The sequence below is a fragment of the Salvelinus alpinus genome, chromosome 33 (genome assembly GCF_045679555.1).
Source record: "Salvelinus alpinus chromosome 33, SLU_Salpinus.1, whole genome shotgun sequence".
Taxonomy (NCBI): domain Eukaryota; kingdom Metazoa; phylum Chordata; class Actinopteri; order Salmoniformes; family Salmonidae; genus Salvelinus; species Salvelinus alpinus.
The window spans coordinates 28,810,298-28,829,512 of record NC_092118.1 but is presented as its reverse complement, the minus strand read 5'-3'; the positions used below and the strand labels follow the sequence as shown (position 1 = coordinate 28,829,512).

At 40.8% G+C, this 19,215-nt stretch overlaps 1 protein-coding gene and 1 long non-coding RNA gene across 5 annotated transcripts; one reads left to right on the top strand and one right to left on the bottom strand.

Moving 5' to 3' along the window:
• Positions 1-1,782: 1,782 nt before the first annotated feature.
• Positions 1,783-13,701, bottom strand: LOC139562785 (tropomyosin alpha-1 chain). Of its 4 annotated transcripts, XM_071380821.1 has the most exons (10): positions 13,408-13,695; positions 12,702-12,827; positions 10,274-10,407; positions 9,262-9,379; positions 6,213-6,283; positions 5,956-6,031; positions 5,683-5,745; positions 5,385-5,454; positions 3,396-3,474; positions 2,668-2,913 (listed from the first exon to the last, which is right to left on the bottom strand). In XM_071380821.1, exons 1-10 carry the CDS (start codon positions 13,519-13,521, stop codon positions 2,910-2,912), a joined length of 855 nt encoding a protein of 284 aa, XP_071236922.1. In that variant the 5' UTR covers positions 13,522-13,695; the 3' UTR covers positions 2,668-2,909. The 4 variants fall into 4 exon arrangements, with proteins under 4 accessions (XP_071236924.1, XP_071236925.1, XP_071236922.1 ...); XM_071380823.1 differs by lacking the exons at positions 2,668-2,913; positions 3,396-3,474 and adding an exon at positions 1,783-1,880 and having other exon boundaries at positions 13,408-13,701; XM_071380822.1 differs by lacking the exons at positions 12,702-12,827; positions 13,408-13,695 and adding an exon at positions 11,312-11,586.
• Positions 13,702-13,900: 199 nt separating this feature from the next.
• On the top strand, positions 13,901-15,513 carry LOC139562786 (uncharacterized). Its single transcript, XR_011672444.1, has 3 exons — positions 13,901-13,991; positions 14,545-14,638; positions 15,485-15,513. It is a non-coding gene; the product is annotated as an uncharacterized lncRNA (long non-coding RNA).
• Positions 15,514-19,215: the final 3,702 nt, after the last annotated feature.

Below are 19,215 nucleotides of genomic sequence, written 5' to 3'. Positions count from 1 at the left end.
TTGGTTGATGATAATGATTATGTGTTGAAAGTAGTATTAGACTGTGTTTACACACACAGACTATTTCAGATTTCTTGGGGCAAAAAAGTTGATCTAATTGGCCAAAAGACCAATTAGTGGAAAAAGTTCAGAAATGGGATGCCTGTGTCAACGCAGCCTTGGAGAGCGAGTTAATGATCATTGTGCAGTAGCTTCACACCAACACTAGAGTATAGTCTTCACACACTACATCTGCTTCCACTTGTAAAAAATATGAGCCAGATCTTTCTAAAGGGCATTTACAAGTCAAATACATTTCAACAAAATCACAGTTGACTTAGTGGAGACTGGACTACGATTCTAACTGTACCCCTTATCTACAAGTGTAACCACTGTAAAATAATAGCACAGATTACAGATGTCAGCATGTTTTCTGAAAGTGACACTTCATAAATGTGATTGTGGGTTTTTATTTATATATTACATTCACATAATAAAATGAACAAGAGACACACACCATCAAATCAAAACATGTATGATATTTGACAACAACAAAACATTCCTGTGGCAGTGACACTGGACATGAAATGATCTAGGTTGATCTATTTGAGATTAAATGAACATACTGTACCTCCAGCCTCGCTAAACATTGTATCAGTGTATATATTGCACATGCTTACTTTCTTTTAAATATAAGTACTGTATATCACTGAGGCACCAGCACATACATATGAAACATGGACATAAAGAAACATGGACAATAAATAACTAAAGAACAAGTTACAAAAGCAGAATAAAAAAGTACAAATGTTAAACCCTGGCTTCGGTTATGGCTTAATTGGTCAAGAGTAATCCTGTCCATTATAATAGCTTTAATAAATCAAGTGCACATTTTATCAATTAAATCTCACTTTAACATACAAAAATAAATGGTATATGAGTCAAGTGACTACTCAGCCATATGTCTGCTTTGCTGTCTAGCTAACATCCAGTTAAAGTCCATTGTGTTTGTTTTCTCAGCCCCTCTGAGAGCTGAGAAAACAGTCAAGCCCCAGAGATCTCCACAAAGAGGGCACGGAGGAGCACTCCATGGCAACGACAGGTGAGTGTTGGTGTGATCATGGTGTAATGCTGGACCAGGTCACAGCAGGTGAGCGGTGCAGTCTTGTGTGATAATGGACCATGTTGTTGCATGTTATTGAGGTCCATGAGTGTCTGATCCAACATTTGATCCAACAGTTCTCATCATTAGCCTGACAGAGTTTGTCTGTCAATATACAGTACCATTAAACATGTTAAATTCATCACTATGTGTGCAACATAAAAATGAAGCCTGCAGACTATTTATAATTTTTGACCACAATGAAAATGACTTAACCAAGCGTTTCACAGACCCAATAATATTGAATGAAGATTGTTATAGTTAAAACTTTAAAAGGTGGTCCCTGTGTATATCCTTAGTCAACCACAGTCAGTAGATATTGTTATAATGCACACTCATATCAAGCCTTATCATACATTGTGGGTCAGTTTCACAGACCGAGATTATGCCCAGAATTACTCCTGTACAATGGACAATCTTTCAGTCATAGACTTATAGACAGTGATCCAGTTTATGTTATCTAAATCGAATTGCTGTTCATGAAATAACAATTCCAGATGTTGGTTAACTAAACAAAAATAGGCCTGCGCTTAAATCCATCTGTGAGTCTGTGAAACCTGCCCTCTTCACCTGCAATGTGAACATGCATTTCATTTCTCTGATGCTCCGCATTTTTCCTTCTAATTTGAGCACAGTGCTAATTTCACAACACATCCAGTAATAGTTTAATCCTGATTTAACACCACTCTCAGTTCATTGGAAAGAAGACGATTTTTCTCAAGCTGCCAGTACAGAGGGTCTTTGCAGTCAGAAAGCAGGTTAAGAGAAAATAGAATAGAGAGAACAAAGTGTGTTAGTACAGAAAGATAGAGTCTTGTGTCATGCTACAACATCACACACAACAAATACCATTGTTTTCTACCCTCTGCCTAAATGATCACATCTATCTGCAAACAAAGAAATGGCTCCCTCACCTCAATGTGGAGATGGTGTGACTGTGAAATGACTGAATTATATGTTAACAAAATATCCCCAATGTTACACAAGTCACTATTATCTTTTGGCTTTGAACATGAAGCAAAGTGTGACCGTCGGGAATGCTGAAACAGGTACATTTTCAGTTTCTGATCAATCCATGTAATTGAACTCGTCTGGTTAAAGAAGTTGAAACCATGCCTGAGGTTGGTAGAGAGGTCATGGCCGCAGCCCTCTGCACTTACACAATCCACTGCCTGAGTGGGGTCAAATCCCCGTCCCACCGCACCTCTACACAATATTTTTTATCTATCTCTCTCCCTCTAAATTTCTTGCCTATCCCTGTAAATAAACACTTTATACTTTTTTTAAAGAATAAGCTCTGTGGATGTGCTTTTGTCCAAATGTAAGCACATGTTTTGTTAATACTACTACCATAGTACCATAATGCCAACCAAAATCAAATCAAAAACAAAAAACATATGTTTGGGAAGAGGAGCTTTCGGTTTTAATTCAAAGCTGCTCAGTAATAAATTAAACAGAGAAACATTTAAAGACAGGAAATGAAATGAAGGAAATTAAGAACTACAGATTTGAAGGGTAAGGATGGCTGACATGGATGGATGTAAAGTTTATTTTACAGAAAGCAAAATGAGTCAGGGTTCTGTACAAAAGGTGGTCTATAGGATGGCAGCAGCAGCAGAGGCCCAATGTGCGGTGGTGCTGTGGTAAAGAAGAGACGTGGAGACATAGGGGACAGGATGTTGGGCGATACTGCCACATAGTTGTAGTAGAGAGAGGCCTCTCAACCAGCGGGTGGCATCTGTGATGGTTGTGAGATGATGTAAACAATTTAACTGGAAAAGAATGAGAGGAAAAACAGAACGTGTTGGAGGGACAAATCGTAGAAAGGCACGTGACTGATATGACATGCAGGATGGAAACAACAGCACACAGAACAGAAAGCAGAGCCAGGTACTCAAAAAGGGTCGAGAGGTACACTATTCTGGAAGTTCAATTTAGATGTTTCTAAAAGCATGTAAAAACTGATTGTACAACTTTAATTGTACAATGCATGTTAGATTATATATAGTTTTCTCAGCCTAACAAAAAAGCCACTAGTTAACTACAAAAGGCAAAAGCTATTTTCTGTTGCATGGCAGAAGCTTAAAGTGAGTCAGATTAGTAGGCACTGAAACTAAAATGTGAGTGGAAAAATCCAAACAGATGAAACACACAGAAAAAATATGCCACTAGAGGGAGTATACAGTAGAAAACATTGTGAGTGGGTGGGACCTATGCACAACGCACAAGCAGACACAAGCAGATGATAGATTACATGGAGGTCATGTCATTGAGGGCGTGGTCCAGCTCCTCGCTGATGGCCTTGTACTTCAGCTTCTGTGCATACAACTCATCTATTATGGGTGGAGTGGAGGAGGAGGAGAGGAGTGGTGGAGGAGATGACATTGATGGGGTGATAATGAAGGAGGGTGGGGACAGCAACAGAGATGATAGACAGAGCAAAGAAAGGAGGGGAAAAGGTAGGAAAAAACAAAGGATTGTCAGAGAACTGAACGAAATAAAATAGAATGTCAAACCGAAAAAGAATAAGGGAGCAATAGGATGTGCACAGGCCACTAATGCCCTGTTAGATTGTTTAGACCAATCAGGAAACGACTAACTGAAACCCTGATGAAGGCAGCTTGCTGTCGAAATGTTTGTATCTATTTAATACATATTACATCGGAGTGGTATAGTGTGTAGCTGCTTTCTTTTCCAAAAGGAAATTACATGGTCTCCAACCAAATTATATAGAGCTCCATTGTGAATGCTTTGTAATTCCACAGCATCACAGTCACACCAACAGTGTTTGTTAGGCTAGTGCAGGCCAGGGAAAGAAATGTCTCATGCTGCCATAATGTCAGCTGTGGCACTGGCTTAGTCTGCCGAGCACAGAACTGACTGTGTAGAATGTAGATCCAGTATCTGATGACACCACAGAGGAGGTGATGAAAGGTTAGACTTGACAATATTTGCACATTACTCTTTTTAAAATTCTTCAAGCTCTGTCAAGTTGGTTGTTGATCATTGCTAGACAGCCATTTTCAAGTCTTGCCATAGATTTTCAAACCAAAACTGTAACCAGGCCACTCAGGAACATTCAATGTCATCTTGGTAAGCAACTCTAGTGTATATTTGGCCTTGTGTTTCAGGTTATTGTCCTGCTGAAAGGTGAATTTGTCTCCCAGGTTTTCCTCTAGGATTTTGCCTTTGCTTAGCTCTATTTTGTTTATTTTTACCCTAAAAATCTCCCTAGTCCTTGCAGATGACAAGCATACCCATAACATGATGCAGCCACCACCACGCTTGCTCAGTGATGTGTTGTGTTGGATTTGCCCCAAACATAACACTTTGTATTCATGATATAGAGGTAATTTCTTTGCCACATTTTTTGTAGTTTTACTTTAGTGCCTTATTGAAAACAGGATGAATTTTTTGAATATTTTAATTCTGTACAGGCATCCTTCTTTTCACTCTGTCCTTTAGGTTAGTATTGTGAAGTAACTACAATGTTGTTGATTCATCCTCAGTTTTCTCCCACCATAGCCATTAAACCCTCACTGTTTTAATGTCACCATTGGTCTCATGGTGAAATCCCTGAGCGGTTTCCTTTCTTTCCGGCAACTGAGTTAGGAAGGACGCCTGTATCTTTGTAGTGACTGGGTATATTGATACACCATCCAAAGTGTAATTAATAACTTCACCATGCTCAAAGGGTTATTCAATGCGTGAGTTTTTAGTTTTTTTACCCATCTACCAATAGGTGCCCTTCTTTGCAAGAAATTGGAAAACCTCCCTGGTCTTTGTGGTTGAATCTGTGTTTGATATTCACTGCTCGACTGAGGGAACTTACAGATCATTTTATGTGTGGAGTACAGAGATGAATGAGGTAGTCATTCAGAAATAATTTTAAACACTATTATTGCACACAGAGTGTGCCCATGTGCCCATTTACTCCTGAACTTATTTAGGCTTGTCATAACAAAGGGGTTGAATACTTATTGACTCAAGACATTTCAACGTATCATTTTTTATTAATTTGTAAACATTTCTAAAAACATAATTCCTCTGATATTATGGGATATTGTGTGTAAGCCAGTGACAAAATGTAATCAATTTTAAATTCAGGCTGTAACACAATACAACGGAGGGTGAATACTTTCTGAAGGCACTGCATATGTCCTGTTTTACTATACAACTTACCTCAGATTTTCACATAGAAAATGCTTCACAATATATGAACTGAAAGGAAAAAGGTCCATACCCTCCAGATCATCAATGGTCTTCTCAAGCTTGGCCACGGACCTCTCAGCGAACTCAGCACGGGTCTCAGCCTGTGGCACAAGAGGCAGACAAGATGTGATGAGTGTCTCCCATCCTCATCACACCAAAACATGTTTCAACATAGATATATAATGCAATGTCCAGTGTTCTCCACCCTTTCTATGGTCCCACTTTACAGAACATCTAGTGGCTAACATGCTAACGCTAATGTCCAACTTTAGCTAATGGTAAAGTGAATGTAAACAGGGACTAATTTGCTAACACTAAAGGGAACTCACCTCCTTTAGCTTGTCTGTGAGAACCTTGATCTCCTCCTCGTACTTGTCCTCCTTCTGTGAGTACTGTAGTGACATAGTGGAGCGCAGGTCAGAAAGTCATCATCACAGCACTACCGACATGAACTGGTTCAAGGGATAACAGGCAGAAATGAGTGGGCCTACTCAATAGAGTTACCTCCCTTTATCTCTATGGCTATACTAGCAGGCAATGGGGATATAACCCCTGACTGCAACGACCTGAGAAGACATACATTTGTCTAAACAGACACCTACCTTCTCTGCCTGAGCCTCAAGAGACTTCAGGTTGTTTGTGACTGTCTTCAACTCTTCCTCAAGCTCAGCGCATTTGCTGGTGTTTTAGGTATGGTTGAAGGAGCAGAGGAGGAGAAGGAACGAATGCAATAGGAGGACCGACGGGGGAAAGAAACAAGAGTTATAACAGGGCAATAAGTACACAATAAGAGTAACAGCAGGTTGTCTCCAAAGCAGTAAATTGTGTTGTATTTTGTGGTTGGTTCCAAAGTTTTTACCCTTCAGAGAGCTCAGCGCGCTCCTCTGTACGTTCCAGATCACTCTCAATGATGACCAGCTTACGGGCGACCTGTTTTCACCCATAATAGGACAACACATCACTATAGCACATTGGTGCACCAAGCAATCAATATGTTATATGTTTAGTTTCATGTACAGGTCTATATGCTGTCTGTTTCCCACACGCGCACACACATACACACGAGGACCTCAGAAGTACAGTGCCTTCGGGAAGTATTCAGACCCCTTCAATTTTTCAAGGACATTCTGAGACTTGTCCCAAAGCCACTTCTGCGTTGTCTTGGCTGTATGCGTAGGGTCGTTGTCCTGTTGGAAGGTGAACCTTCGCCCCAGTCTTTGTTCCTGAGCACTCTGGAACAGGTTTTCATCAAGTATCTCTCTGTACTTTGCTCTGTTCATCTTTCCCTTGATCCTGACTAGTCTCCCAGTCCCTGCCGCTGAAAAACATCCCCACAACATGATGCTGCCACCACCATGCTTCACCGTAGGGATGGTGCCAGGTTTCCTCTAGAGGTCGACCGATTAATCGTAATGGCCGATTAATCGGGCCGATTTCAAGTTTTCATAACAATCGGAAATCGGTATTTTTGGGCGCCAATTTGCCGTTTTGTTTTTTTACACCTTTATTTAATCTTTATTTAACTAGGCAAGTCAGTTAAGAACACATTCTTATTTTCAATGACGGCCAGATTTTTAACCTTGTCAGCTCGGGGGATCCAATCTTGCAACCTTACAGTTAACTAGTCCAATGCTCTAACACCTGATTACATTGCACTCCACGAGGAGCCTGCCTGTTAGCGAATGCAGTAAGCTAAGGTAAGTTGCTAGCTAGCATTAAACTTATCTTATAAAAAACAATCAATCAATGACTGTCATTGCTCCAATGTGTACTTAACCATAAACATCAATGCCTTTCTTAAAATCAATACACAAGTATATATTTTTAAACCTGCATATTTAGCTAAAAGAAATCCAGGTTAGCAGGCAATATTAACCAGGTCAAATTCTGTCATTTCTCTTGCGTTCATTGCACGCAGAGTCAGAGTATATGCAACAGTTTGGGCCGCCTGGCTCTTTGCGAACTAATTTGCCAGAATTTTACGTAATTATGACAACATTGAAGGTTGTGCAATGTAACAGGAATATTTAGACTCATGGATGCCACCCGTTAGATAAAATACGGAACGGAATAAACGTTTTGTTTTCGAGGTGATAGTTTCCGGATTAGTCAAAGGTATATGGTTTAGAGAGAAATAGTCGACGCGTTATAATTCCTGTAATAACTTGCGGCTGAATTTGAAAGGGGTTCCTTCGTTATTTTACCGTTCATGTCTTCCATAGAGAATGTCTTGATCTACTTCAAATAAGGTCTGTGTTTCGTGCAGGCTTAAACCGCCTCGATGTTTTGATACCCGTGTAAATCTCACTAGGACAAGGTAACATTTGTCAACATATTTTCATAAATCCACTCTACAATTTTTTTTTATCTTCGCTTATATTTAGCCAATATTGATCAGAGTTACCTTGTCCTATGGATATCTACACAGTTATAAAATTGGCACGGTGATGTAAGCCTACACGAAACACAGACCTTATTTTAAGTGAATCTAAAAATATCCTATGGAATAAATGAAGGAACCGCTTTTCAGATTTTGCTAGGTGTCATGGGAATTATGACTCGCACTTTGGTTGTCAATTCTTACCATGCCCATTATTAAAATAGGATTTCCTGCATATAGAAATTCAAGTTTTTGTTTTCAACATTCATCACAGGTAACTTAAACTCTATTTTTATTCAAACAGTTGAGAGTATTTGTCTCCTAAGCAGACTCTTCAGTATCATTGTCACTTCAGAGCAGTGTGCGTGCGTGTGTATTTATGTATTATATTAAGTTAAAATAAAAGTGTTCATTGTTCATTCAGTATTGTTGCAATTGTCATTATTACAAAAATGTGTGTGTGTATGATATATATATATATAATATATATATATATTTTTTAAATAAATCGGCCGATTAATCGGTATCGGCTTTTTTTGTCCTCCAATAATCGGTATCGGTATTGAAAAATCATAATCGGTCGACCTCTAGTTTCCTCCAGATGTGACACTTGGCATTCAGGCCAAAGAGTTCAATCTTGGATTCATCAGACCAGAGAATCTTGTTTCTCATGGTCTGAGTCTTTAGGTGCCTTTTGGCAACTCCAAGTGGGCTGCCATGTGCCTTTTACTGAGGAGTAGCTTCCGCCTTGCCACTCTACCATAAAGGCCTAATTGGTGGAGTGCTGCAGAGATGGTTGTCCTTCTGGAAGGTTCTCCCATCTCCACAGAGGAACTCTAGAGCTCTGTCGGAGTGACCATCGGGTTCTTGGTCACCTCCCTGACCAAGGCCCTTCTCCCCCGATTGCTCAGTTTTGCCGGGTGGCCAGCTCTAGGAAGAGCCTTGGTGGTTCCAAACTTCCTCCATTTAAGAATGATGGAGGCCACGGTGTTCTTGGGGACCTTCAATGCTGCAGACATTTTTTTGGTACCCTTCCCCAGATCTGTGCCTCGACACAATCCTGTCTCAGAGCTCTACAGACAATTCCTTCAACCTCATGGCTTGGTTTTTGCTCTGACATGCACTGTCAACTGTGGGACCTGTGGGACAAGGTGTGTGCCTTTCCAAATCATGTCCAATCAATTGAATTTACCACAGGTGACTCCAATCAAGTTGTAGAAACATCTGAAGGATGATCAACGGGAACAGGATGCACCTGAGTTCAATTTCGAGTCTCATAGGGTCTGGGTCTGAATACTTATGTACATAAGGTATTTCTGTAATAAATTGGAAAAAGATTATAAAAACCTGTTTTCGCTTTGTCATTGTGAGGTATTGTGTGTAGATTGATGAGAATGTATTTTTATTTAATCCATTTTAGAATAAGGCTGTAACGTAACAAAATGAGGAAAAAGTCAATGGGTCTGAATGCTTTCCGAAGGCACTGTATATAATAAAGTATCAGCCTAAGGAATGCTAGGAAACTCACCTCCTCGTATTTCCTGTCAGCCTCCTCAGCGATGTGCTTGGCCTCCTTCAGCTGGATCTCCTGCAGCTCCATCTTCTCCTCATCCTTCGATGCTCTGTTTTCGATCACCTTCATGCCTCTGGAGGATGGAATAAACGGGGGGAACATATGTCAGGGATAGGAGGACATTGCATGTTGTCTTGTTTTTTAAATAAATAAAATGTTGATAAACTAAAAGGAATAGGAGGACATTAATCTGCAGCCCAACAGTCCACACACTGTGGGGGCCATAACTACATTTGGCACTTGCCTATTGTAACACAATAAATCTGGTAGTGTGCTTATGCATATTTTACATGAACTCTTCTCAATAAGTGTGCTAGTTAAAGAGATTGAACATGATCTTAAGCACTTACAAATTTGTCACATATTGTACTTATTGGAATTCATAACATACTGTATCATATGAATTGCAGAATATTGTAAAAAAAAATGCAGGATGTAACATATCATAAGAAATGGATGTCGTTGTACACAATTGTGCACAATTTACGGGGACCCATTTTGGCTCGGCTTCTTCTAAAACTACTGTCTGAAATGATACAATACCTTTATAACGCATCCTTTACTGAACACTTTTAAGAGTGAAATGATAACATTATTACTGTGGTCTTGTGGATTGATGTCATCTATATGGGTTTGGTGTTGATGACTGGGTTTGAGACAGACTGACGGGTCTGATGATGGCTGTGTCTATACTCCTAGAAGAAATGGTTTCAATAGGGTTCTGCGGCTGTCCCCATAGGGGAATACTTTTTGACTCCTGGTAAAACCCTTTTGGGTTCCATGTAGAGGCCTCTGTGGAAAAGGTTCTACTTGGAACCCAAAAGGGTTCTACCCGTAAACAAAAGTGGTTCTTCACAGGCTTCTATGGTGACAGCCGAAATAACCATTTTTGGTTCTAGATAGCACCTTTTTGTCTAAGAGTGTAGTGTATGATACAGAGTCGGAGTCTCTGAGTGCTGCTGCTCACCTCTCACTCTCATCAGCAGCCTTCTCAGCCTCCTCCAGCTTGGTCAGAGCTGTGGCCAGACGCTCCTGAGCACGATCCAACTCCTCCTCAACCAGTTGGATACGTCTGTTCAGGGAAGCTACATCAGCCTCGGCCTAAGTGAGCACAACATGGAGAAACCACAATGTCAACCTGATGCACACTCAGACAGTCACACTTTCTTGCATAATACAGTATCTGGAGAGATGTGTAGTGGAGGAGGTTGGGGGTCACATTTGGACACCTCTGTGGGGAGCTTCTTAACACTATAGGGGATTAAGGTTTAAATGTGTGAGAAAGGCATAAGGGCCCAGACCACACTTTATTTTATTTATTTAACCTTCATTTAACTAGGCAAGTCAGTTAAATAACAAATTCTTATTTACAATGACGACCTACCCCAACCAAACCCTAACCTGGACGACGCTGGGCCAATTGTGCGCCGCCCTATGGGACTCCCAATCACGGCCGGTTGTGATACAGCCTGGAATGGAACCAGGGTCTGTAGTGACCCCTCTAACACTGAGATGCAGTGCCTTAGACCGCTGCACCACTCGGGAGCCCCTGTAATTTCATGCTAATCTCCAGCATTATATATAACATTCTATAGACAAGATTGTATAAAATATACATTTATATAGGCCTAATTGGTATGTTTGGAAAGGCAGTGACCAATATAAACATAATAAGCTGACAATCATGTAAATGTATGTAGCTACAGGAGGTGTAGGATGATAGTGTATGATGGACTGGAGCATGCTGAAACTGCAGCAGCCTAGGCTAATGTGTTTATTTTGGAGCCTTCCTGCCTGCCACGTTTTACCATTAAATCGATTCTCACTGTCCCATTTCTCCATCCTTTTAGCACATCACATGACAGACAAAATATAGATTTTTTAGTACCGTAAAATCATCTATATTCTGTCTATCGTTCTACCAAGCGTGTTGATCAGATTTATACTAATACTGTCGTCAGGCAGGCTGCAGACTAATTGTCTTAAATTATTAGCCAGGGCTTACGGATTCTCTCGCATCCCTCTCCAGACCCAGTTCCTTCTGCCGCCTCTCTGCCGACTCTTCTGCGCCGTCAGCCTGCTCTTGTAATGCTTTAATTTTCCTTTTTACAGCTTCCAACGACGTTAGCCCGGCCATTTCGCTTGTTTACTGCCTATTTTCTATTGCCTACGCCTTTTTCTAACGGTTCTCGGGACAGAAACGCGCAACGATGCCGGGATGAGAAAATCTGCTCAAGTCTCTGTGTTTTTTTCCTACAGCTACTGGGGAGGCTGGGACTTGCGCTAAATGACACCGGAAGTAACACATTTCATACATTGCGCAAAATTGCCTCAAAATATTCAGAAAGATTTTGTTAAAGAGGTTTTTCTTTTTTGTATTATAGTGAGATAATATGATTATGTCATAATGACTTATTGGCCATTAGCCTATAATGGGCACTCTGCTCAGAGCCCCCCCCCCCCCCCCCCCCCCAACAGGCTCATGTTAGTGGTGTTGTGATTGCGCATCATATCTGGGATATTCATTTATTATGGGGGGATTAAACCTATAATAAACGTTTTAAAATAAGCATTTAAAATGTATTTAAAGATATTAATTGTATTTAAAAATAAAAATCGATTACATAAGGACAAAAGTAACATGATTATCCCAATTCATAATAATGATAGGCTACTTAGAGTATAAATATTTTTGGTACCATTTTTGTTTAATGTTTTTTTAAACTATAATTACTATCATAATTTGGTGTTCTTTCTAAACTGACACAATAAGATACATGTTTCCTATAAGAACAAACGTTTAATTATTGGCGTCCCCTACAACATTCTCAATAAAAGGAGAAGTAAAAGTTTTAATTTGACGAGTGGAATATAATGTATGACACCTACAAATCTAAATTAAAGGTATTTAAAATATTCAAAAACTTCCACCAAACTTTTAACTGAAGTTCTAAACGGGCCCCCATTTTAACCCAACAGGTTGCGGGGTGCACGGGGTACACTGCCTACACCTGTCAGCTGTATCTTGGCCATATAAAACACAGCTAAATTTAACCCTCTGCTTGCATCTTCGAGGAGGGTGGCACACAACGCACATTTGTTAAGCCTACAGTTGGTCTACTCAGTCTTATTCAGTTTCAATGAACACATGTGGAATATTGCGCAAGGCAGGCCAATGGTCGAGCCTAATGAAGACGCAGGTATTAACCATAAACGATTATGTAGACTATTCCAAACTGAAACAATAAAATAATCTTAACGTATATGTATATGTATAATGACTAGGCCTAGAATGAAAAATGTTGAGGTTCAATGTTAGCAGACTGTTCGTGGTCCCCCTGAATCCACTCTAACACTTCGGAAAGGTTTATGCCACCGCACCTCTTCAAACTTACGTCTGTGGCTTTCTTCTCAGCGAGTTCAAGTTTCTCCTGGGCATCCTTAAGAGACTCAGAGTACTTGTCCAACTCATCCTCTGTTCCCTTCAGCTTCTTCTGCAGCGCTACCAGGTCATCCTCAAGCTGATAGTTGGTGGAGAATATCATCAGTCAATTGGGGTGTGCCATAAGCAGCGTGGACGCACAGCCAGAAACAGACAACAAAGGGAAGAAAACAAAAGCCAAGAGTCATGGAAAAAAGGCAAACACTTACAAATGCTTCATGATATCTTCTTTGTCTTTGGACAAGTATTTACATTTCATTTATTCAATCCACTCACAACACTAAAGTGGCATCCTTTAATCAATAGACTACGCTATTCATGTTTTATGGTAAAAAATCTAACGCTGATCAAAGAATATTAGTTTATAGTAGGCTTAATCCTGCATAATGCAGTATAAATGAATCGGTCAAACAAGAAATATTATCAAAAAATTCCTGGAGTAAAATATTGTCACACCCCAAAAACAAATATATTTCTAATACGATTAAATACAACAATCAATACCGATCCTCATACGCATCCTCTGAGACTTAATTTAACCCATATCGAGAGAAAGAGAGAGAACGCTCCAAAGCACTCCGTGCCCAAACATTTGACGCACAGTGCCAAAGGCACCCGTGCGAAATAAGACAGAACCCGATTTCTCTATGGATGCCAACCTGTTTGCTCTTGTCCTCCGCTGCCTTTTTGTCTCCCTCAGCTCCCTCAGCTCTGTCCAAGGCATTCTCCTTGTCTAGCTTAAGCATCTGCATCTTCTTCTTGATGGCGTCCATGACTGCTGTGTTGTTGGGGTGGCCTCACCAACTAACAAAAACCAAACTGAGTAAAACGCTGAGAAGCTCCGCGCGTCTGAACCACACTGAACGTGAAGCTGGAGTGCTCGAGCTGACTGTAGCTTGTCAAATATGTACTATAGCAGAGGAGTTACTGGATCCCCATGGATACCAAATACTTTTGGGGGAAACGACGGCAGCTGCTCTCTTCCGCGGGTCCTGCCTTTTTTATGGCTCTCCTCGGCGATTCGCTGATCCAATACATTTTACCGTTGATAAGACTATATATGGGTTATGGGCGAGAAAGTGGCACCCCCTCAAAGACGTCTGTTGCTTTTTCAAACACTGTGCTGAGACGTAGGCTACAGCCAAGGAAGTCAGTTTGGGGAGTGGGGGTCAGTTTATGCACAAGGAAGTGAAGGTGGACAACAAAAACATGATCTTTGACTGGAATTGCTCATTTCATTCTGGTAGGATAACTTACATTTGCTCAACACAGCAGTTCAAAGAAGGCTTGATAGAGTAATATTTATAGGAATAAATAATGGCATAGTAATCGTTGTTTATGTTACCATTCCTCCAACCAAATTCATGTTTAAAATAATTGTGTCACCCACACTTAGTTTAGCCATTGACCCCTCTTGATTATGAATCGTGTCTCCACTATGAATCATAACACCTGAGAGATGGGGTCATGTAACTCTGATCTCCAAAGACAAAATAAGCAGTTATTAAAGCAGACAAATTTAGTCTAATATTTAAAAGGGATTGTCCCTGGGAGGGGTGTCATATTATCTATGCTGAAGTGTTCTGTCAGTGATACCACACGGTAGAGAGGAGAGGAGCACGTCAACAAGTCCCTCAAGATATTGTTCACAATCTGAAGAGGGGCATCAGATAGTGTTATATTCAACAGTGGCATATTATCGAGCTTATAAGTGCCTTGGAGTTCATTCAAAATGGCCACAGGGAAAGAAACGAGTGCTTTGGCATTTCAGCAATCCCCCTCTTCCTCTGTGACAGTTCACAGGTCCAGGGGAGTCAGTCACAGCTGTCACACATGGACAGTGGAGGAGGAACCAGAGACCTGTCCAAACACACTGTGATTGGCTGCATGGTATGGACATATACCCTCAAGTTCACTTTTAGCTAAATTATTTCTAGGATATATCTTTATAGGGAAGATAATGAAAAAATTATGTCTAGTACTTACATTTATAGTACATTTTACTTTATAGTACTCATACGTACAGAACATTGGTTTCAACTTTAAGTGATATGTGTGTGAAAGGTACTGCTGTTGTAGGCCTATACCCCATAAAGGAGAAGAACAGAACAACAACACAAACAATGACGTCTTTATATCACCATATCCTTCTGGGTTGGCTCAGCGACATCTACTCAAACAACCTCTTCTTCTTGTCCTCTCTGTTCCTCCCATGTTTTCTTGAGCGGTATTTATAGGAGCGTCTTGTTTGCACAAGTTGCACCTGTTACATACTGTCCATAGGGCTTCAACAAGGGTTCTTCTAAGATCCTCAAAGTTCTTTGAAGAACCTTAGGGTTATTGGCACTGAAAAATGCCCCATAGGAGGTGGAGGAAGGAACCTCCTTAGTTCTTGGGGGTTCTTGCAGGTGCCTAACTGCCCAACAGAAACATTTGGATTTGAATTTGAGAAAACAGCAGGTTCAGGCACTTAAAACATTTGTAATATCTCCTCAATTTAAGGTTTATCCCTTGAATGATCTAAATTGATATTGTTTTATGGTGATACGATCTATTTTTTCATATTTGTGTATATGGCTGTGTTTGGCACTTTCTCGCTTTTAAAATTAGTTCTAAAACAGAAAATGGACACAGTTCAGTGGATGTAAATCAACAAAGAGGTAAGAATATGTTGAAAACTATAGCTGCATTGGGCGCAGATGACTGAACTGCCAACTTATTTGTGTGTGTCTGTAGGTATACTGACGAGGAGGCACACAAAGGTATGTACAATTGGTATTGGTTTGTCGCATGAATGTTATGCAGATCACATGTAGGCCCACCGTACCTTCTCCACTATGCAATCTGGTTTCCGAGCTGGTCATGGGTGCACCCCAGCCACGCTCAAGGTCCTAAACGATATCATAACCGCCATCGATAAAAGACTGTACTGTGCAGCCGTCTTCGTCGACCTGGCCAAGGCTTTAGACTCTGTCAATCACCCCATTCTTATTGGCAGACTCAACAGCCTTGGTTTCTCTAATGACTATCTCGCCTGCTTCACCAACTACTTCTCAGATAGAGTTCAGTGTGTCAAATCGGAGGGCCTGTTGTCCGGACCTCTGTCAGTCTCTATGCGGGTGCCACAGGGTTCAATTCTTGGGCCGACTCTTTTCTCTGTATATATCAGTGATGTCGCTCTTGCTGCTGGTGATTCTCTGATCCACCTCTACGCAGACGACACCATTCTGTATACATCTGGCCCTTCTTTGGACACTGTGCTAACAAACCTTCAAATGAGCTTCAATGCCATACAACACTCCTTCCGAGGCCTCCAACTGCTTTTAAATGCAAGTAAAACTAAGTGCATGCTCTTCAACCGATTGCTGCCCGCACCCTCCCGCCCGAATAGCATCACTACTCTGGACGGTTCTGACATAGATTATGTGGACAACTACAAATACAGTTGATGTCGGAAGTTTACATACACCTTAGCCAAATACATTTAAACTCAGTTTTTCACAATTCCTGACATTTAATTCCAGTAAAAAGTCCCTGACTTAGGTCAGTTAGGATCACCACTTTATTTTAAGAATGTGAAATGTGAGAATAATAGTAGAGAGAATGATTTATTTAATCATCACATTCCCAGTGGGTCAGAAGTTTACATACACTCAATTAGTATTTGGTAGCATTGCCTTTAAATTGTTTAACTTAGGTCAAACGTTTCGGGTAGCCTTCCACAAGCTTCCCACAATAAGTTGGGTGAATTTTGGTCCATTCCTCCTGACAGAGCTGGTGTAACTGAGTCAGGTTTGTAGGCCTCCTTGCTCACACACGCTTTTTCAGTTCTGTCCACAAATTTTCTATAGGATTGAGGTCAGGGCTTTGTGATGGCCACTCCAATACCTTGACTTTGTTGTCCTTTAGCCTTTTTGCCACAACTTTGGAAGTATGCTTGGGGTCATTGTCCATTTGGAAGACACATTTGCGACCAAGATTTAACTTCCTGACTGATGTCTTGAGATGTTGCTTCAATATATCCATCTAATTTTCCTCCCTCATGATGCCATCTATTTTGTGAAGTGCACCAGTCCCTCCTGCAGCAAAGCACCCCCACAACATGATGCTGCCACCCCCATGCTTCATGGTTGGGATGGTGTTCTTTGGCTTGCAAGCCTCTCCCTTTTTCCTCCAAACATAACAATGGTCATTATGGCCAAACAGTTCTATTTTTCTTTCATCAGACCAGAGGACATTTCTCCAAAAAGTATGATCTTTGTCCCCATGTGTAGTTGCAAACCGTAGTCTGGCTTTTTTATGGCGGTTTTGGAGCAGTGGCTTCTTCCTTGCTGAGCGGCCTTTCAGGTTATGTCGATATAGGACTCGTTTTACTGTGGATATAGATACTTATGTACCTGTTCCCCCAGCATCTTCACAAGGTCCTTTGCTGTTGTTCTGAGATTGATTTGCACTTTTCGCACCAAAGTACATTCATCTCTAGGAGACAGAAGTGTCTCCTTCTTGAGCGGTATTACAGCTACGTGGTTCCATACGTGGTCCCATGGTGTTGTACAGATGAACGTGGTACCTTCAGGCGTTTGGAAATTGCTCCCAAGGATGAACCAGACTTGTGGAGGTCTCCAATTGTTTTCTGAGGTCTTGGCTGATTTCTTTTGATTTTCCCATGATGTCAAGCAAAGAGGCACTGAGTTTGAAAGTAGGCCTTGAAATACATCCACAGGTACACCTCCAATTGACTCAAATGATGTCAATTAGCCTATCAGAAGCTTCTAAAGCCATGCAATCAGACTTCCTACCTAACTCAGTTGCCGGAGAGGTTTGGAAACCGCTCAAGGATTTTACCAATGGTAACTTTTAAACAGTTACAGAGAAAACTGAGGATTGACCAAAAAAATATGACAAAATATCTGTTTGCAACAAGGAACTAAAGTAATACTGCAAAAATGTGGCAAAGCAATTATCTTTTTGTCCTGAATACAAAGTGTTGTTTTGTGCAAATCCAATACAACACATTACTGAGTACCACTCTCTATATTTTCAAACATAGTGGCGGCTGCATCATTTTATGGGCATTCTTGTAATCTTTATGGACTGGGGAGTTTTTCAGGATAAAAAAGTAACAGAATGGAGCTAAGCACAGGACAAATCCTCGAGGAAAAATCCTAGTGGAATCCTATAATTTTTTCAAGAATAATGTGCAAATGTTGCACAATCCAGAAGTGGAAAGCTCTCACCCAGAGAGACTCACCCAGAAAGACTCACAGCTGTAATCGCTGCCAAAGGTGCTTCTACAAAGTATTGACTGAGTGGTGTGAATACTTTCATTTTCAATACATTTGCAATCATTTCTAAAAACATGTTTTCACTTTGCCATTATGGGGTATTGTGTATAGATGGGTGAGAAAATGAATCCGTTTAAAAAATAAGACTAACATAACAAAATGTGGAATAAGTCAAGGGGTATGAATACTTTCTGAAGGCACTGTATGTACTTTGAAGCAGACTAGCATTACATGAATAGTTTGCAGTGATCACTAATGTTCTCCCTGGGGTGTCTGCCCATCTCATTTTATGGCAGGCAGATGTCATTCTCTTGTTAGCCTGGGTTTTGTCCAACTGCTGCCAGGCACAGCATGCCGCTCATAAACACAGATCAAAGACCACATAGACCGCTCATACACAGAGATCAGAGAGGCTCAGAGCAGAAGCCATGCTATCCCAGGACATTTGGGGCTAATGGAGACAGATACTAGACACAGATACACAAACTACCTGGCCAACTCATCATAATGCTTTAAAAAGTCTAGCCAAGCATCTAGGGCCTCTGAAATCCTGGTCCCAGATCTGTTTGTGCTGTATAGCCAACTCCAAAATAGCTCAGCGACCAGGCTGGGCCAAAACAAAGTACATGGAATTTAATTTATACAGAGTTAACTTAACTGTGTAAATTCTATTTAGGTATTCTTACTGGGGAAGTGATAAACCCTTTTACTACTGAAGTATCTGACCCTATGATTCTATGGCCCTCCATTCCTGGGAACTTGGGATAACATAAAACTTACTGTATCTCTCTGTCAGTCATGTAATACATGTGCTTCCTTGATGCCTCTAAGCCCATCATAACAGTATACCCCTCAATCCCACACCAATGACAATAGCATTGGGGTGAGTTGAGTATTCCCAGAATTCTCAGGCTGGTGGGAAGTATGTGGTCCTGTAATGTGGTCGGTGGTAACGAGGTCAGTTGTAACGCGGTCGTGGGTGAGTGTCAGTGTAATGGTCTCTGGTAATAACTATGTGAACCCTACAAACCTCTGGCAGTCCTCTTCATTAACCAGGACTTTCAGGTATTTTGATAAAATCTTAGCACAATGGGTCAGGTGAAAAGGGGCTTGAAATGCAGTAGACATTGTGTACATTCTCAGAGTAGTACAATTCCACAATGGGATCATTAGCTAAATTGT

Bases quoted from the DNA above. Each gene is read 5' to 3' on its own strand.
- LOC139562785 (XM_071380821.1), bottom strand. From the start codon at position 13,521: ATGGACGCCATCAAGAAGAAGATGCAGATGCTTAAGCTAGACAAGGAG. The intron at 9,380-10,273 runs GTGAGCAGCAGC...TCCATCCTCCAG, and splicing joins GCTGCTGATGAGAGTGAGAG to AGGCATGAAGGTGATCGAAA. The intron at 5,746-5,955 runs GTAGGTGTCTGT...ATGTCACTACAG, and splicing joins TTGAGGCTCAGGCAGAGAAG to TACTCACAGAAGGAGGACAA.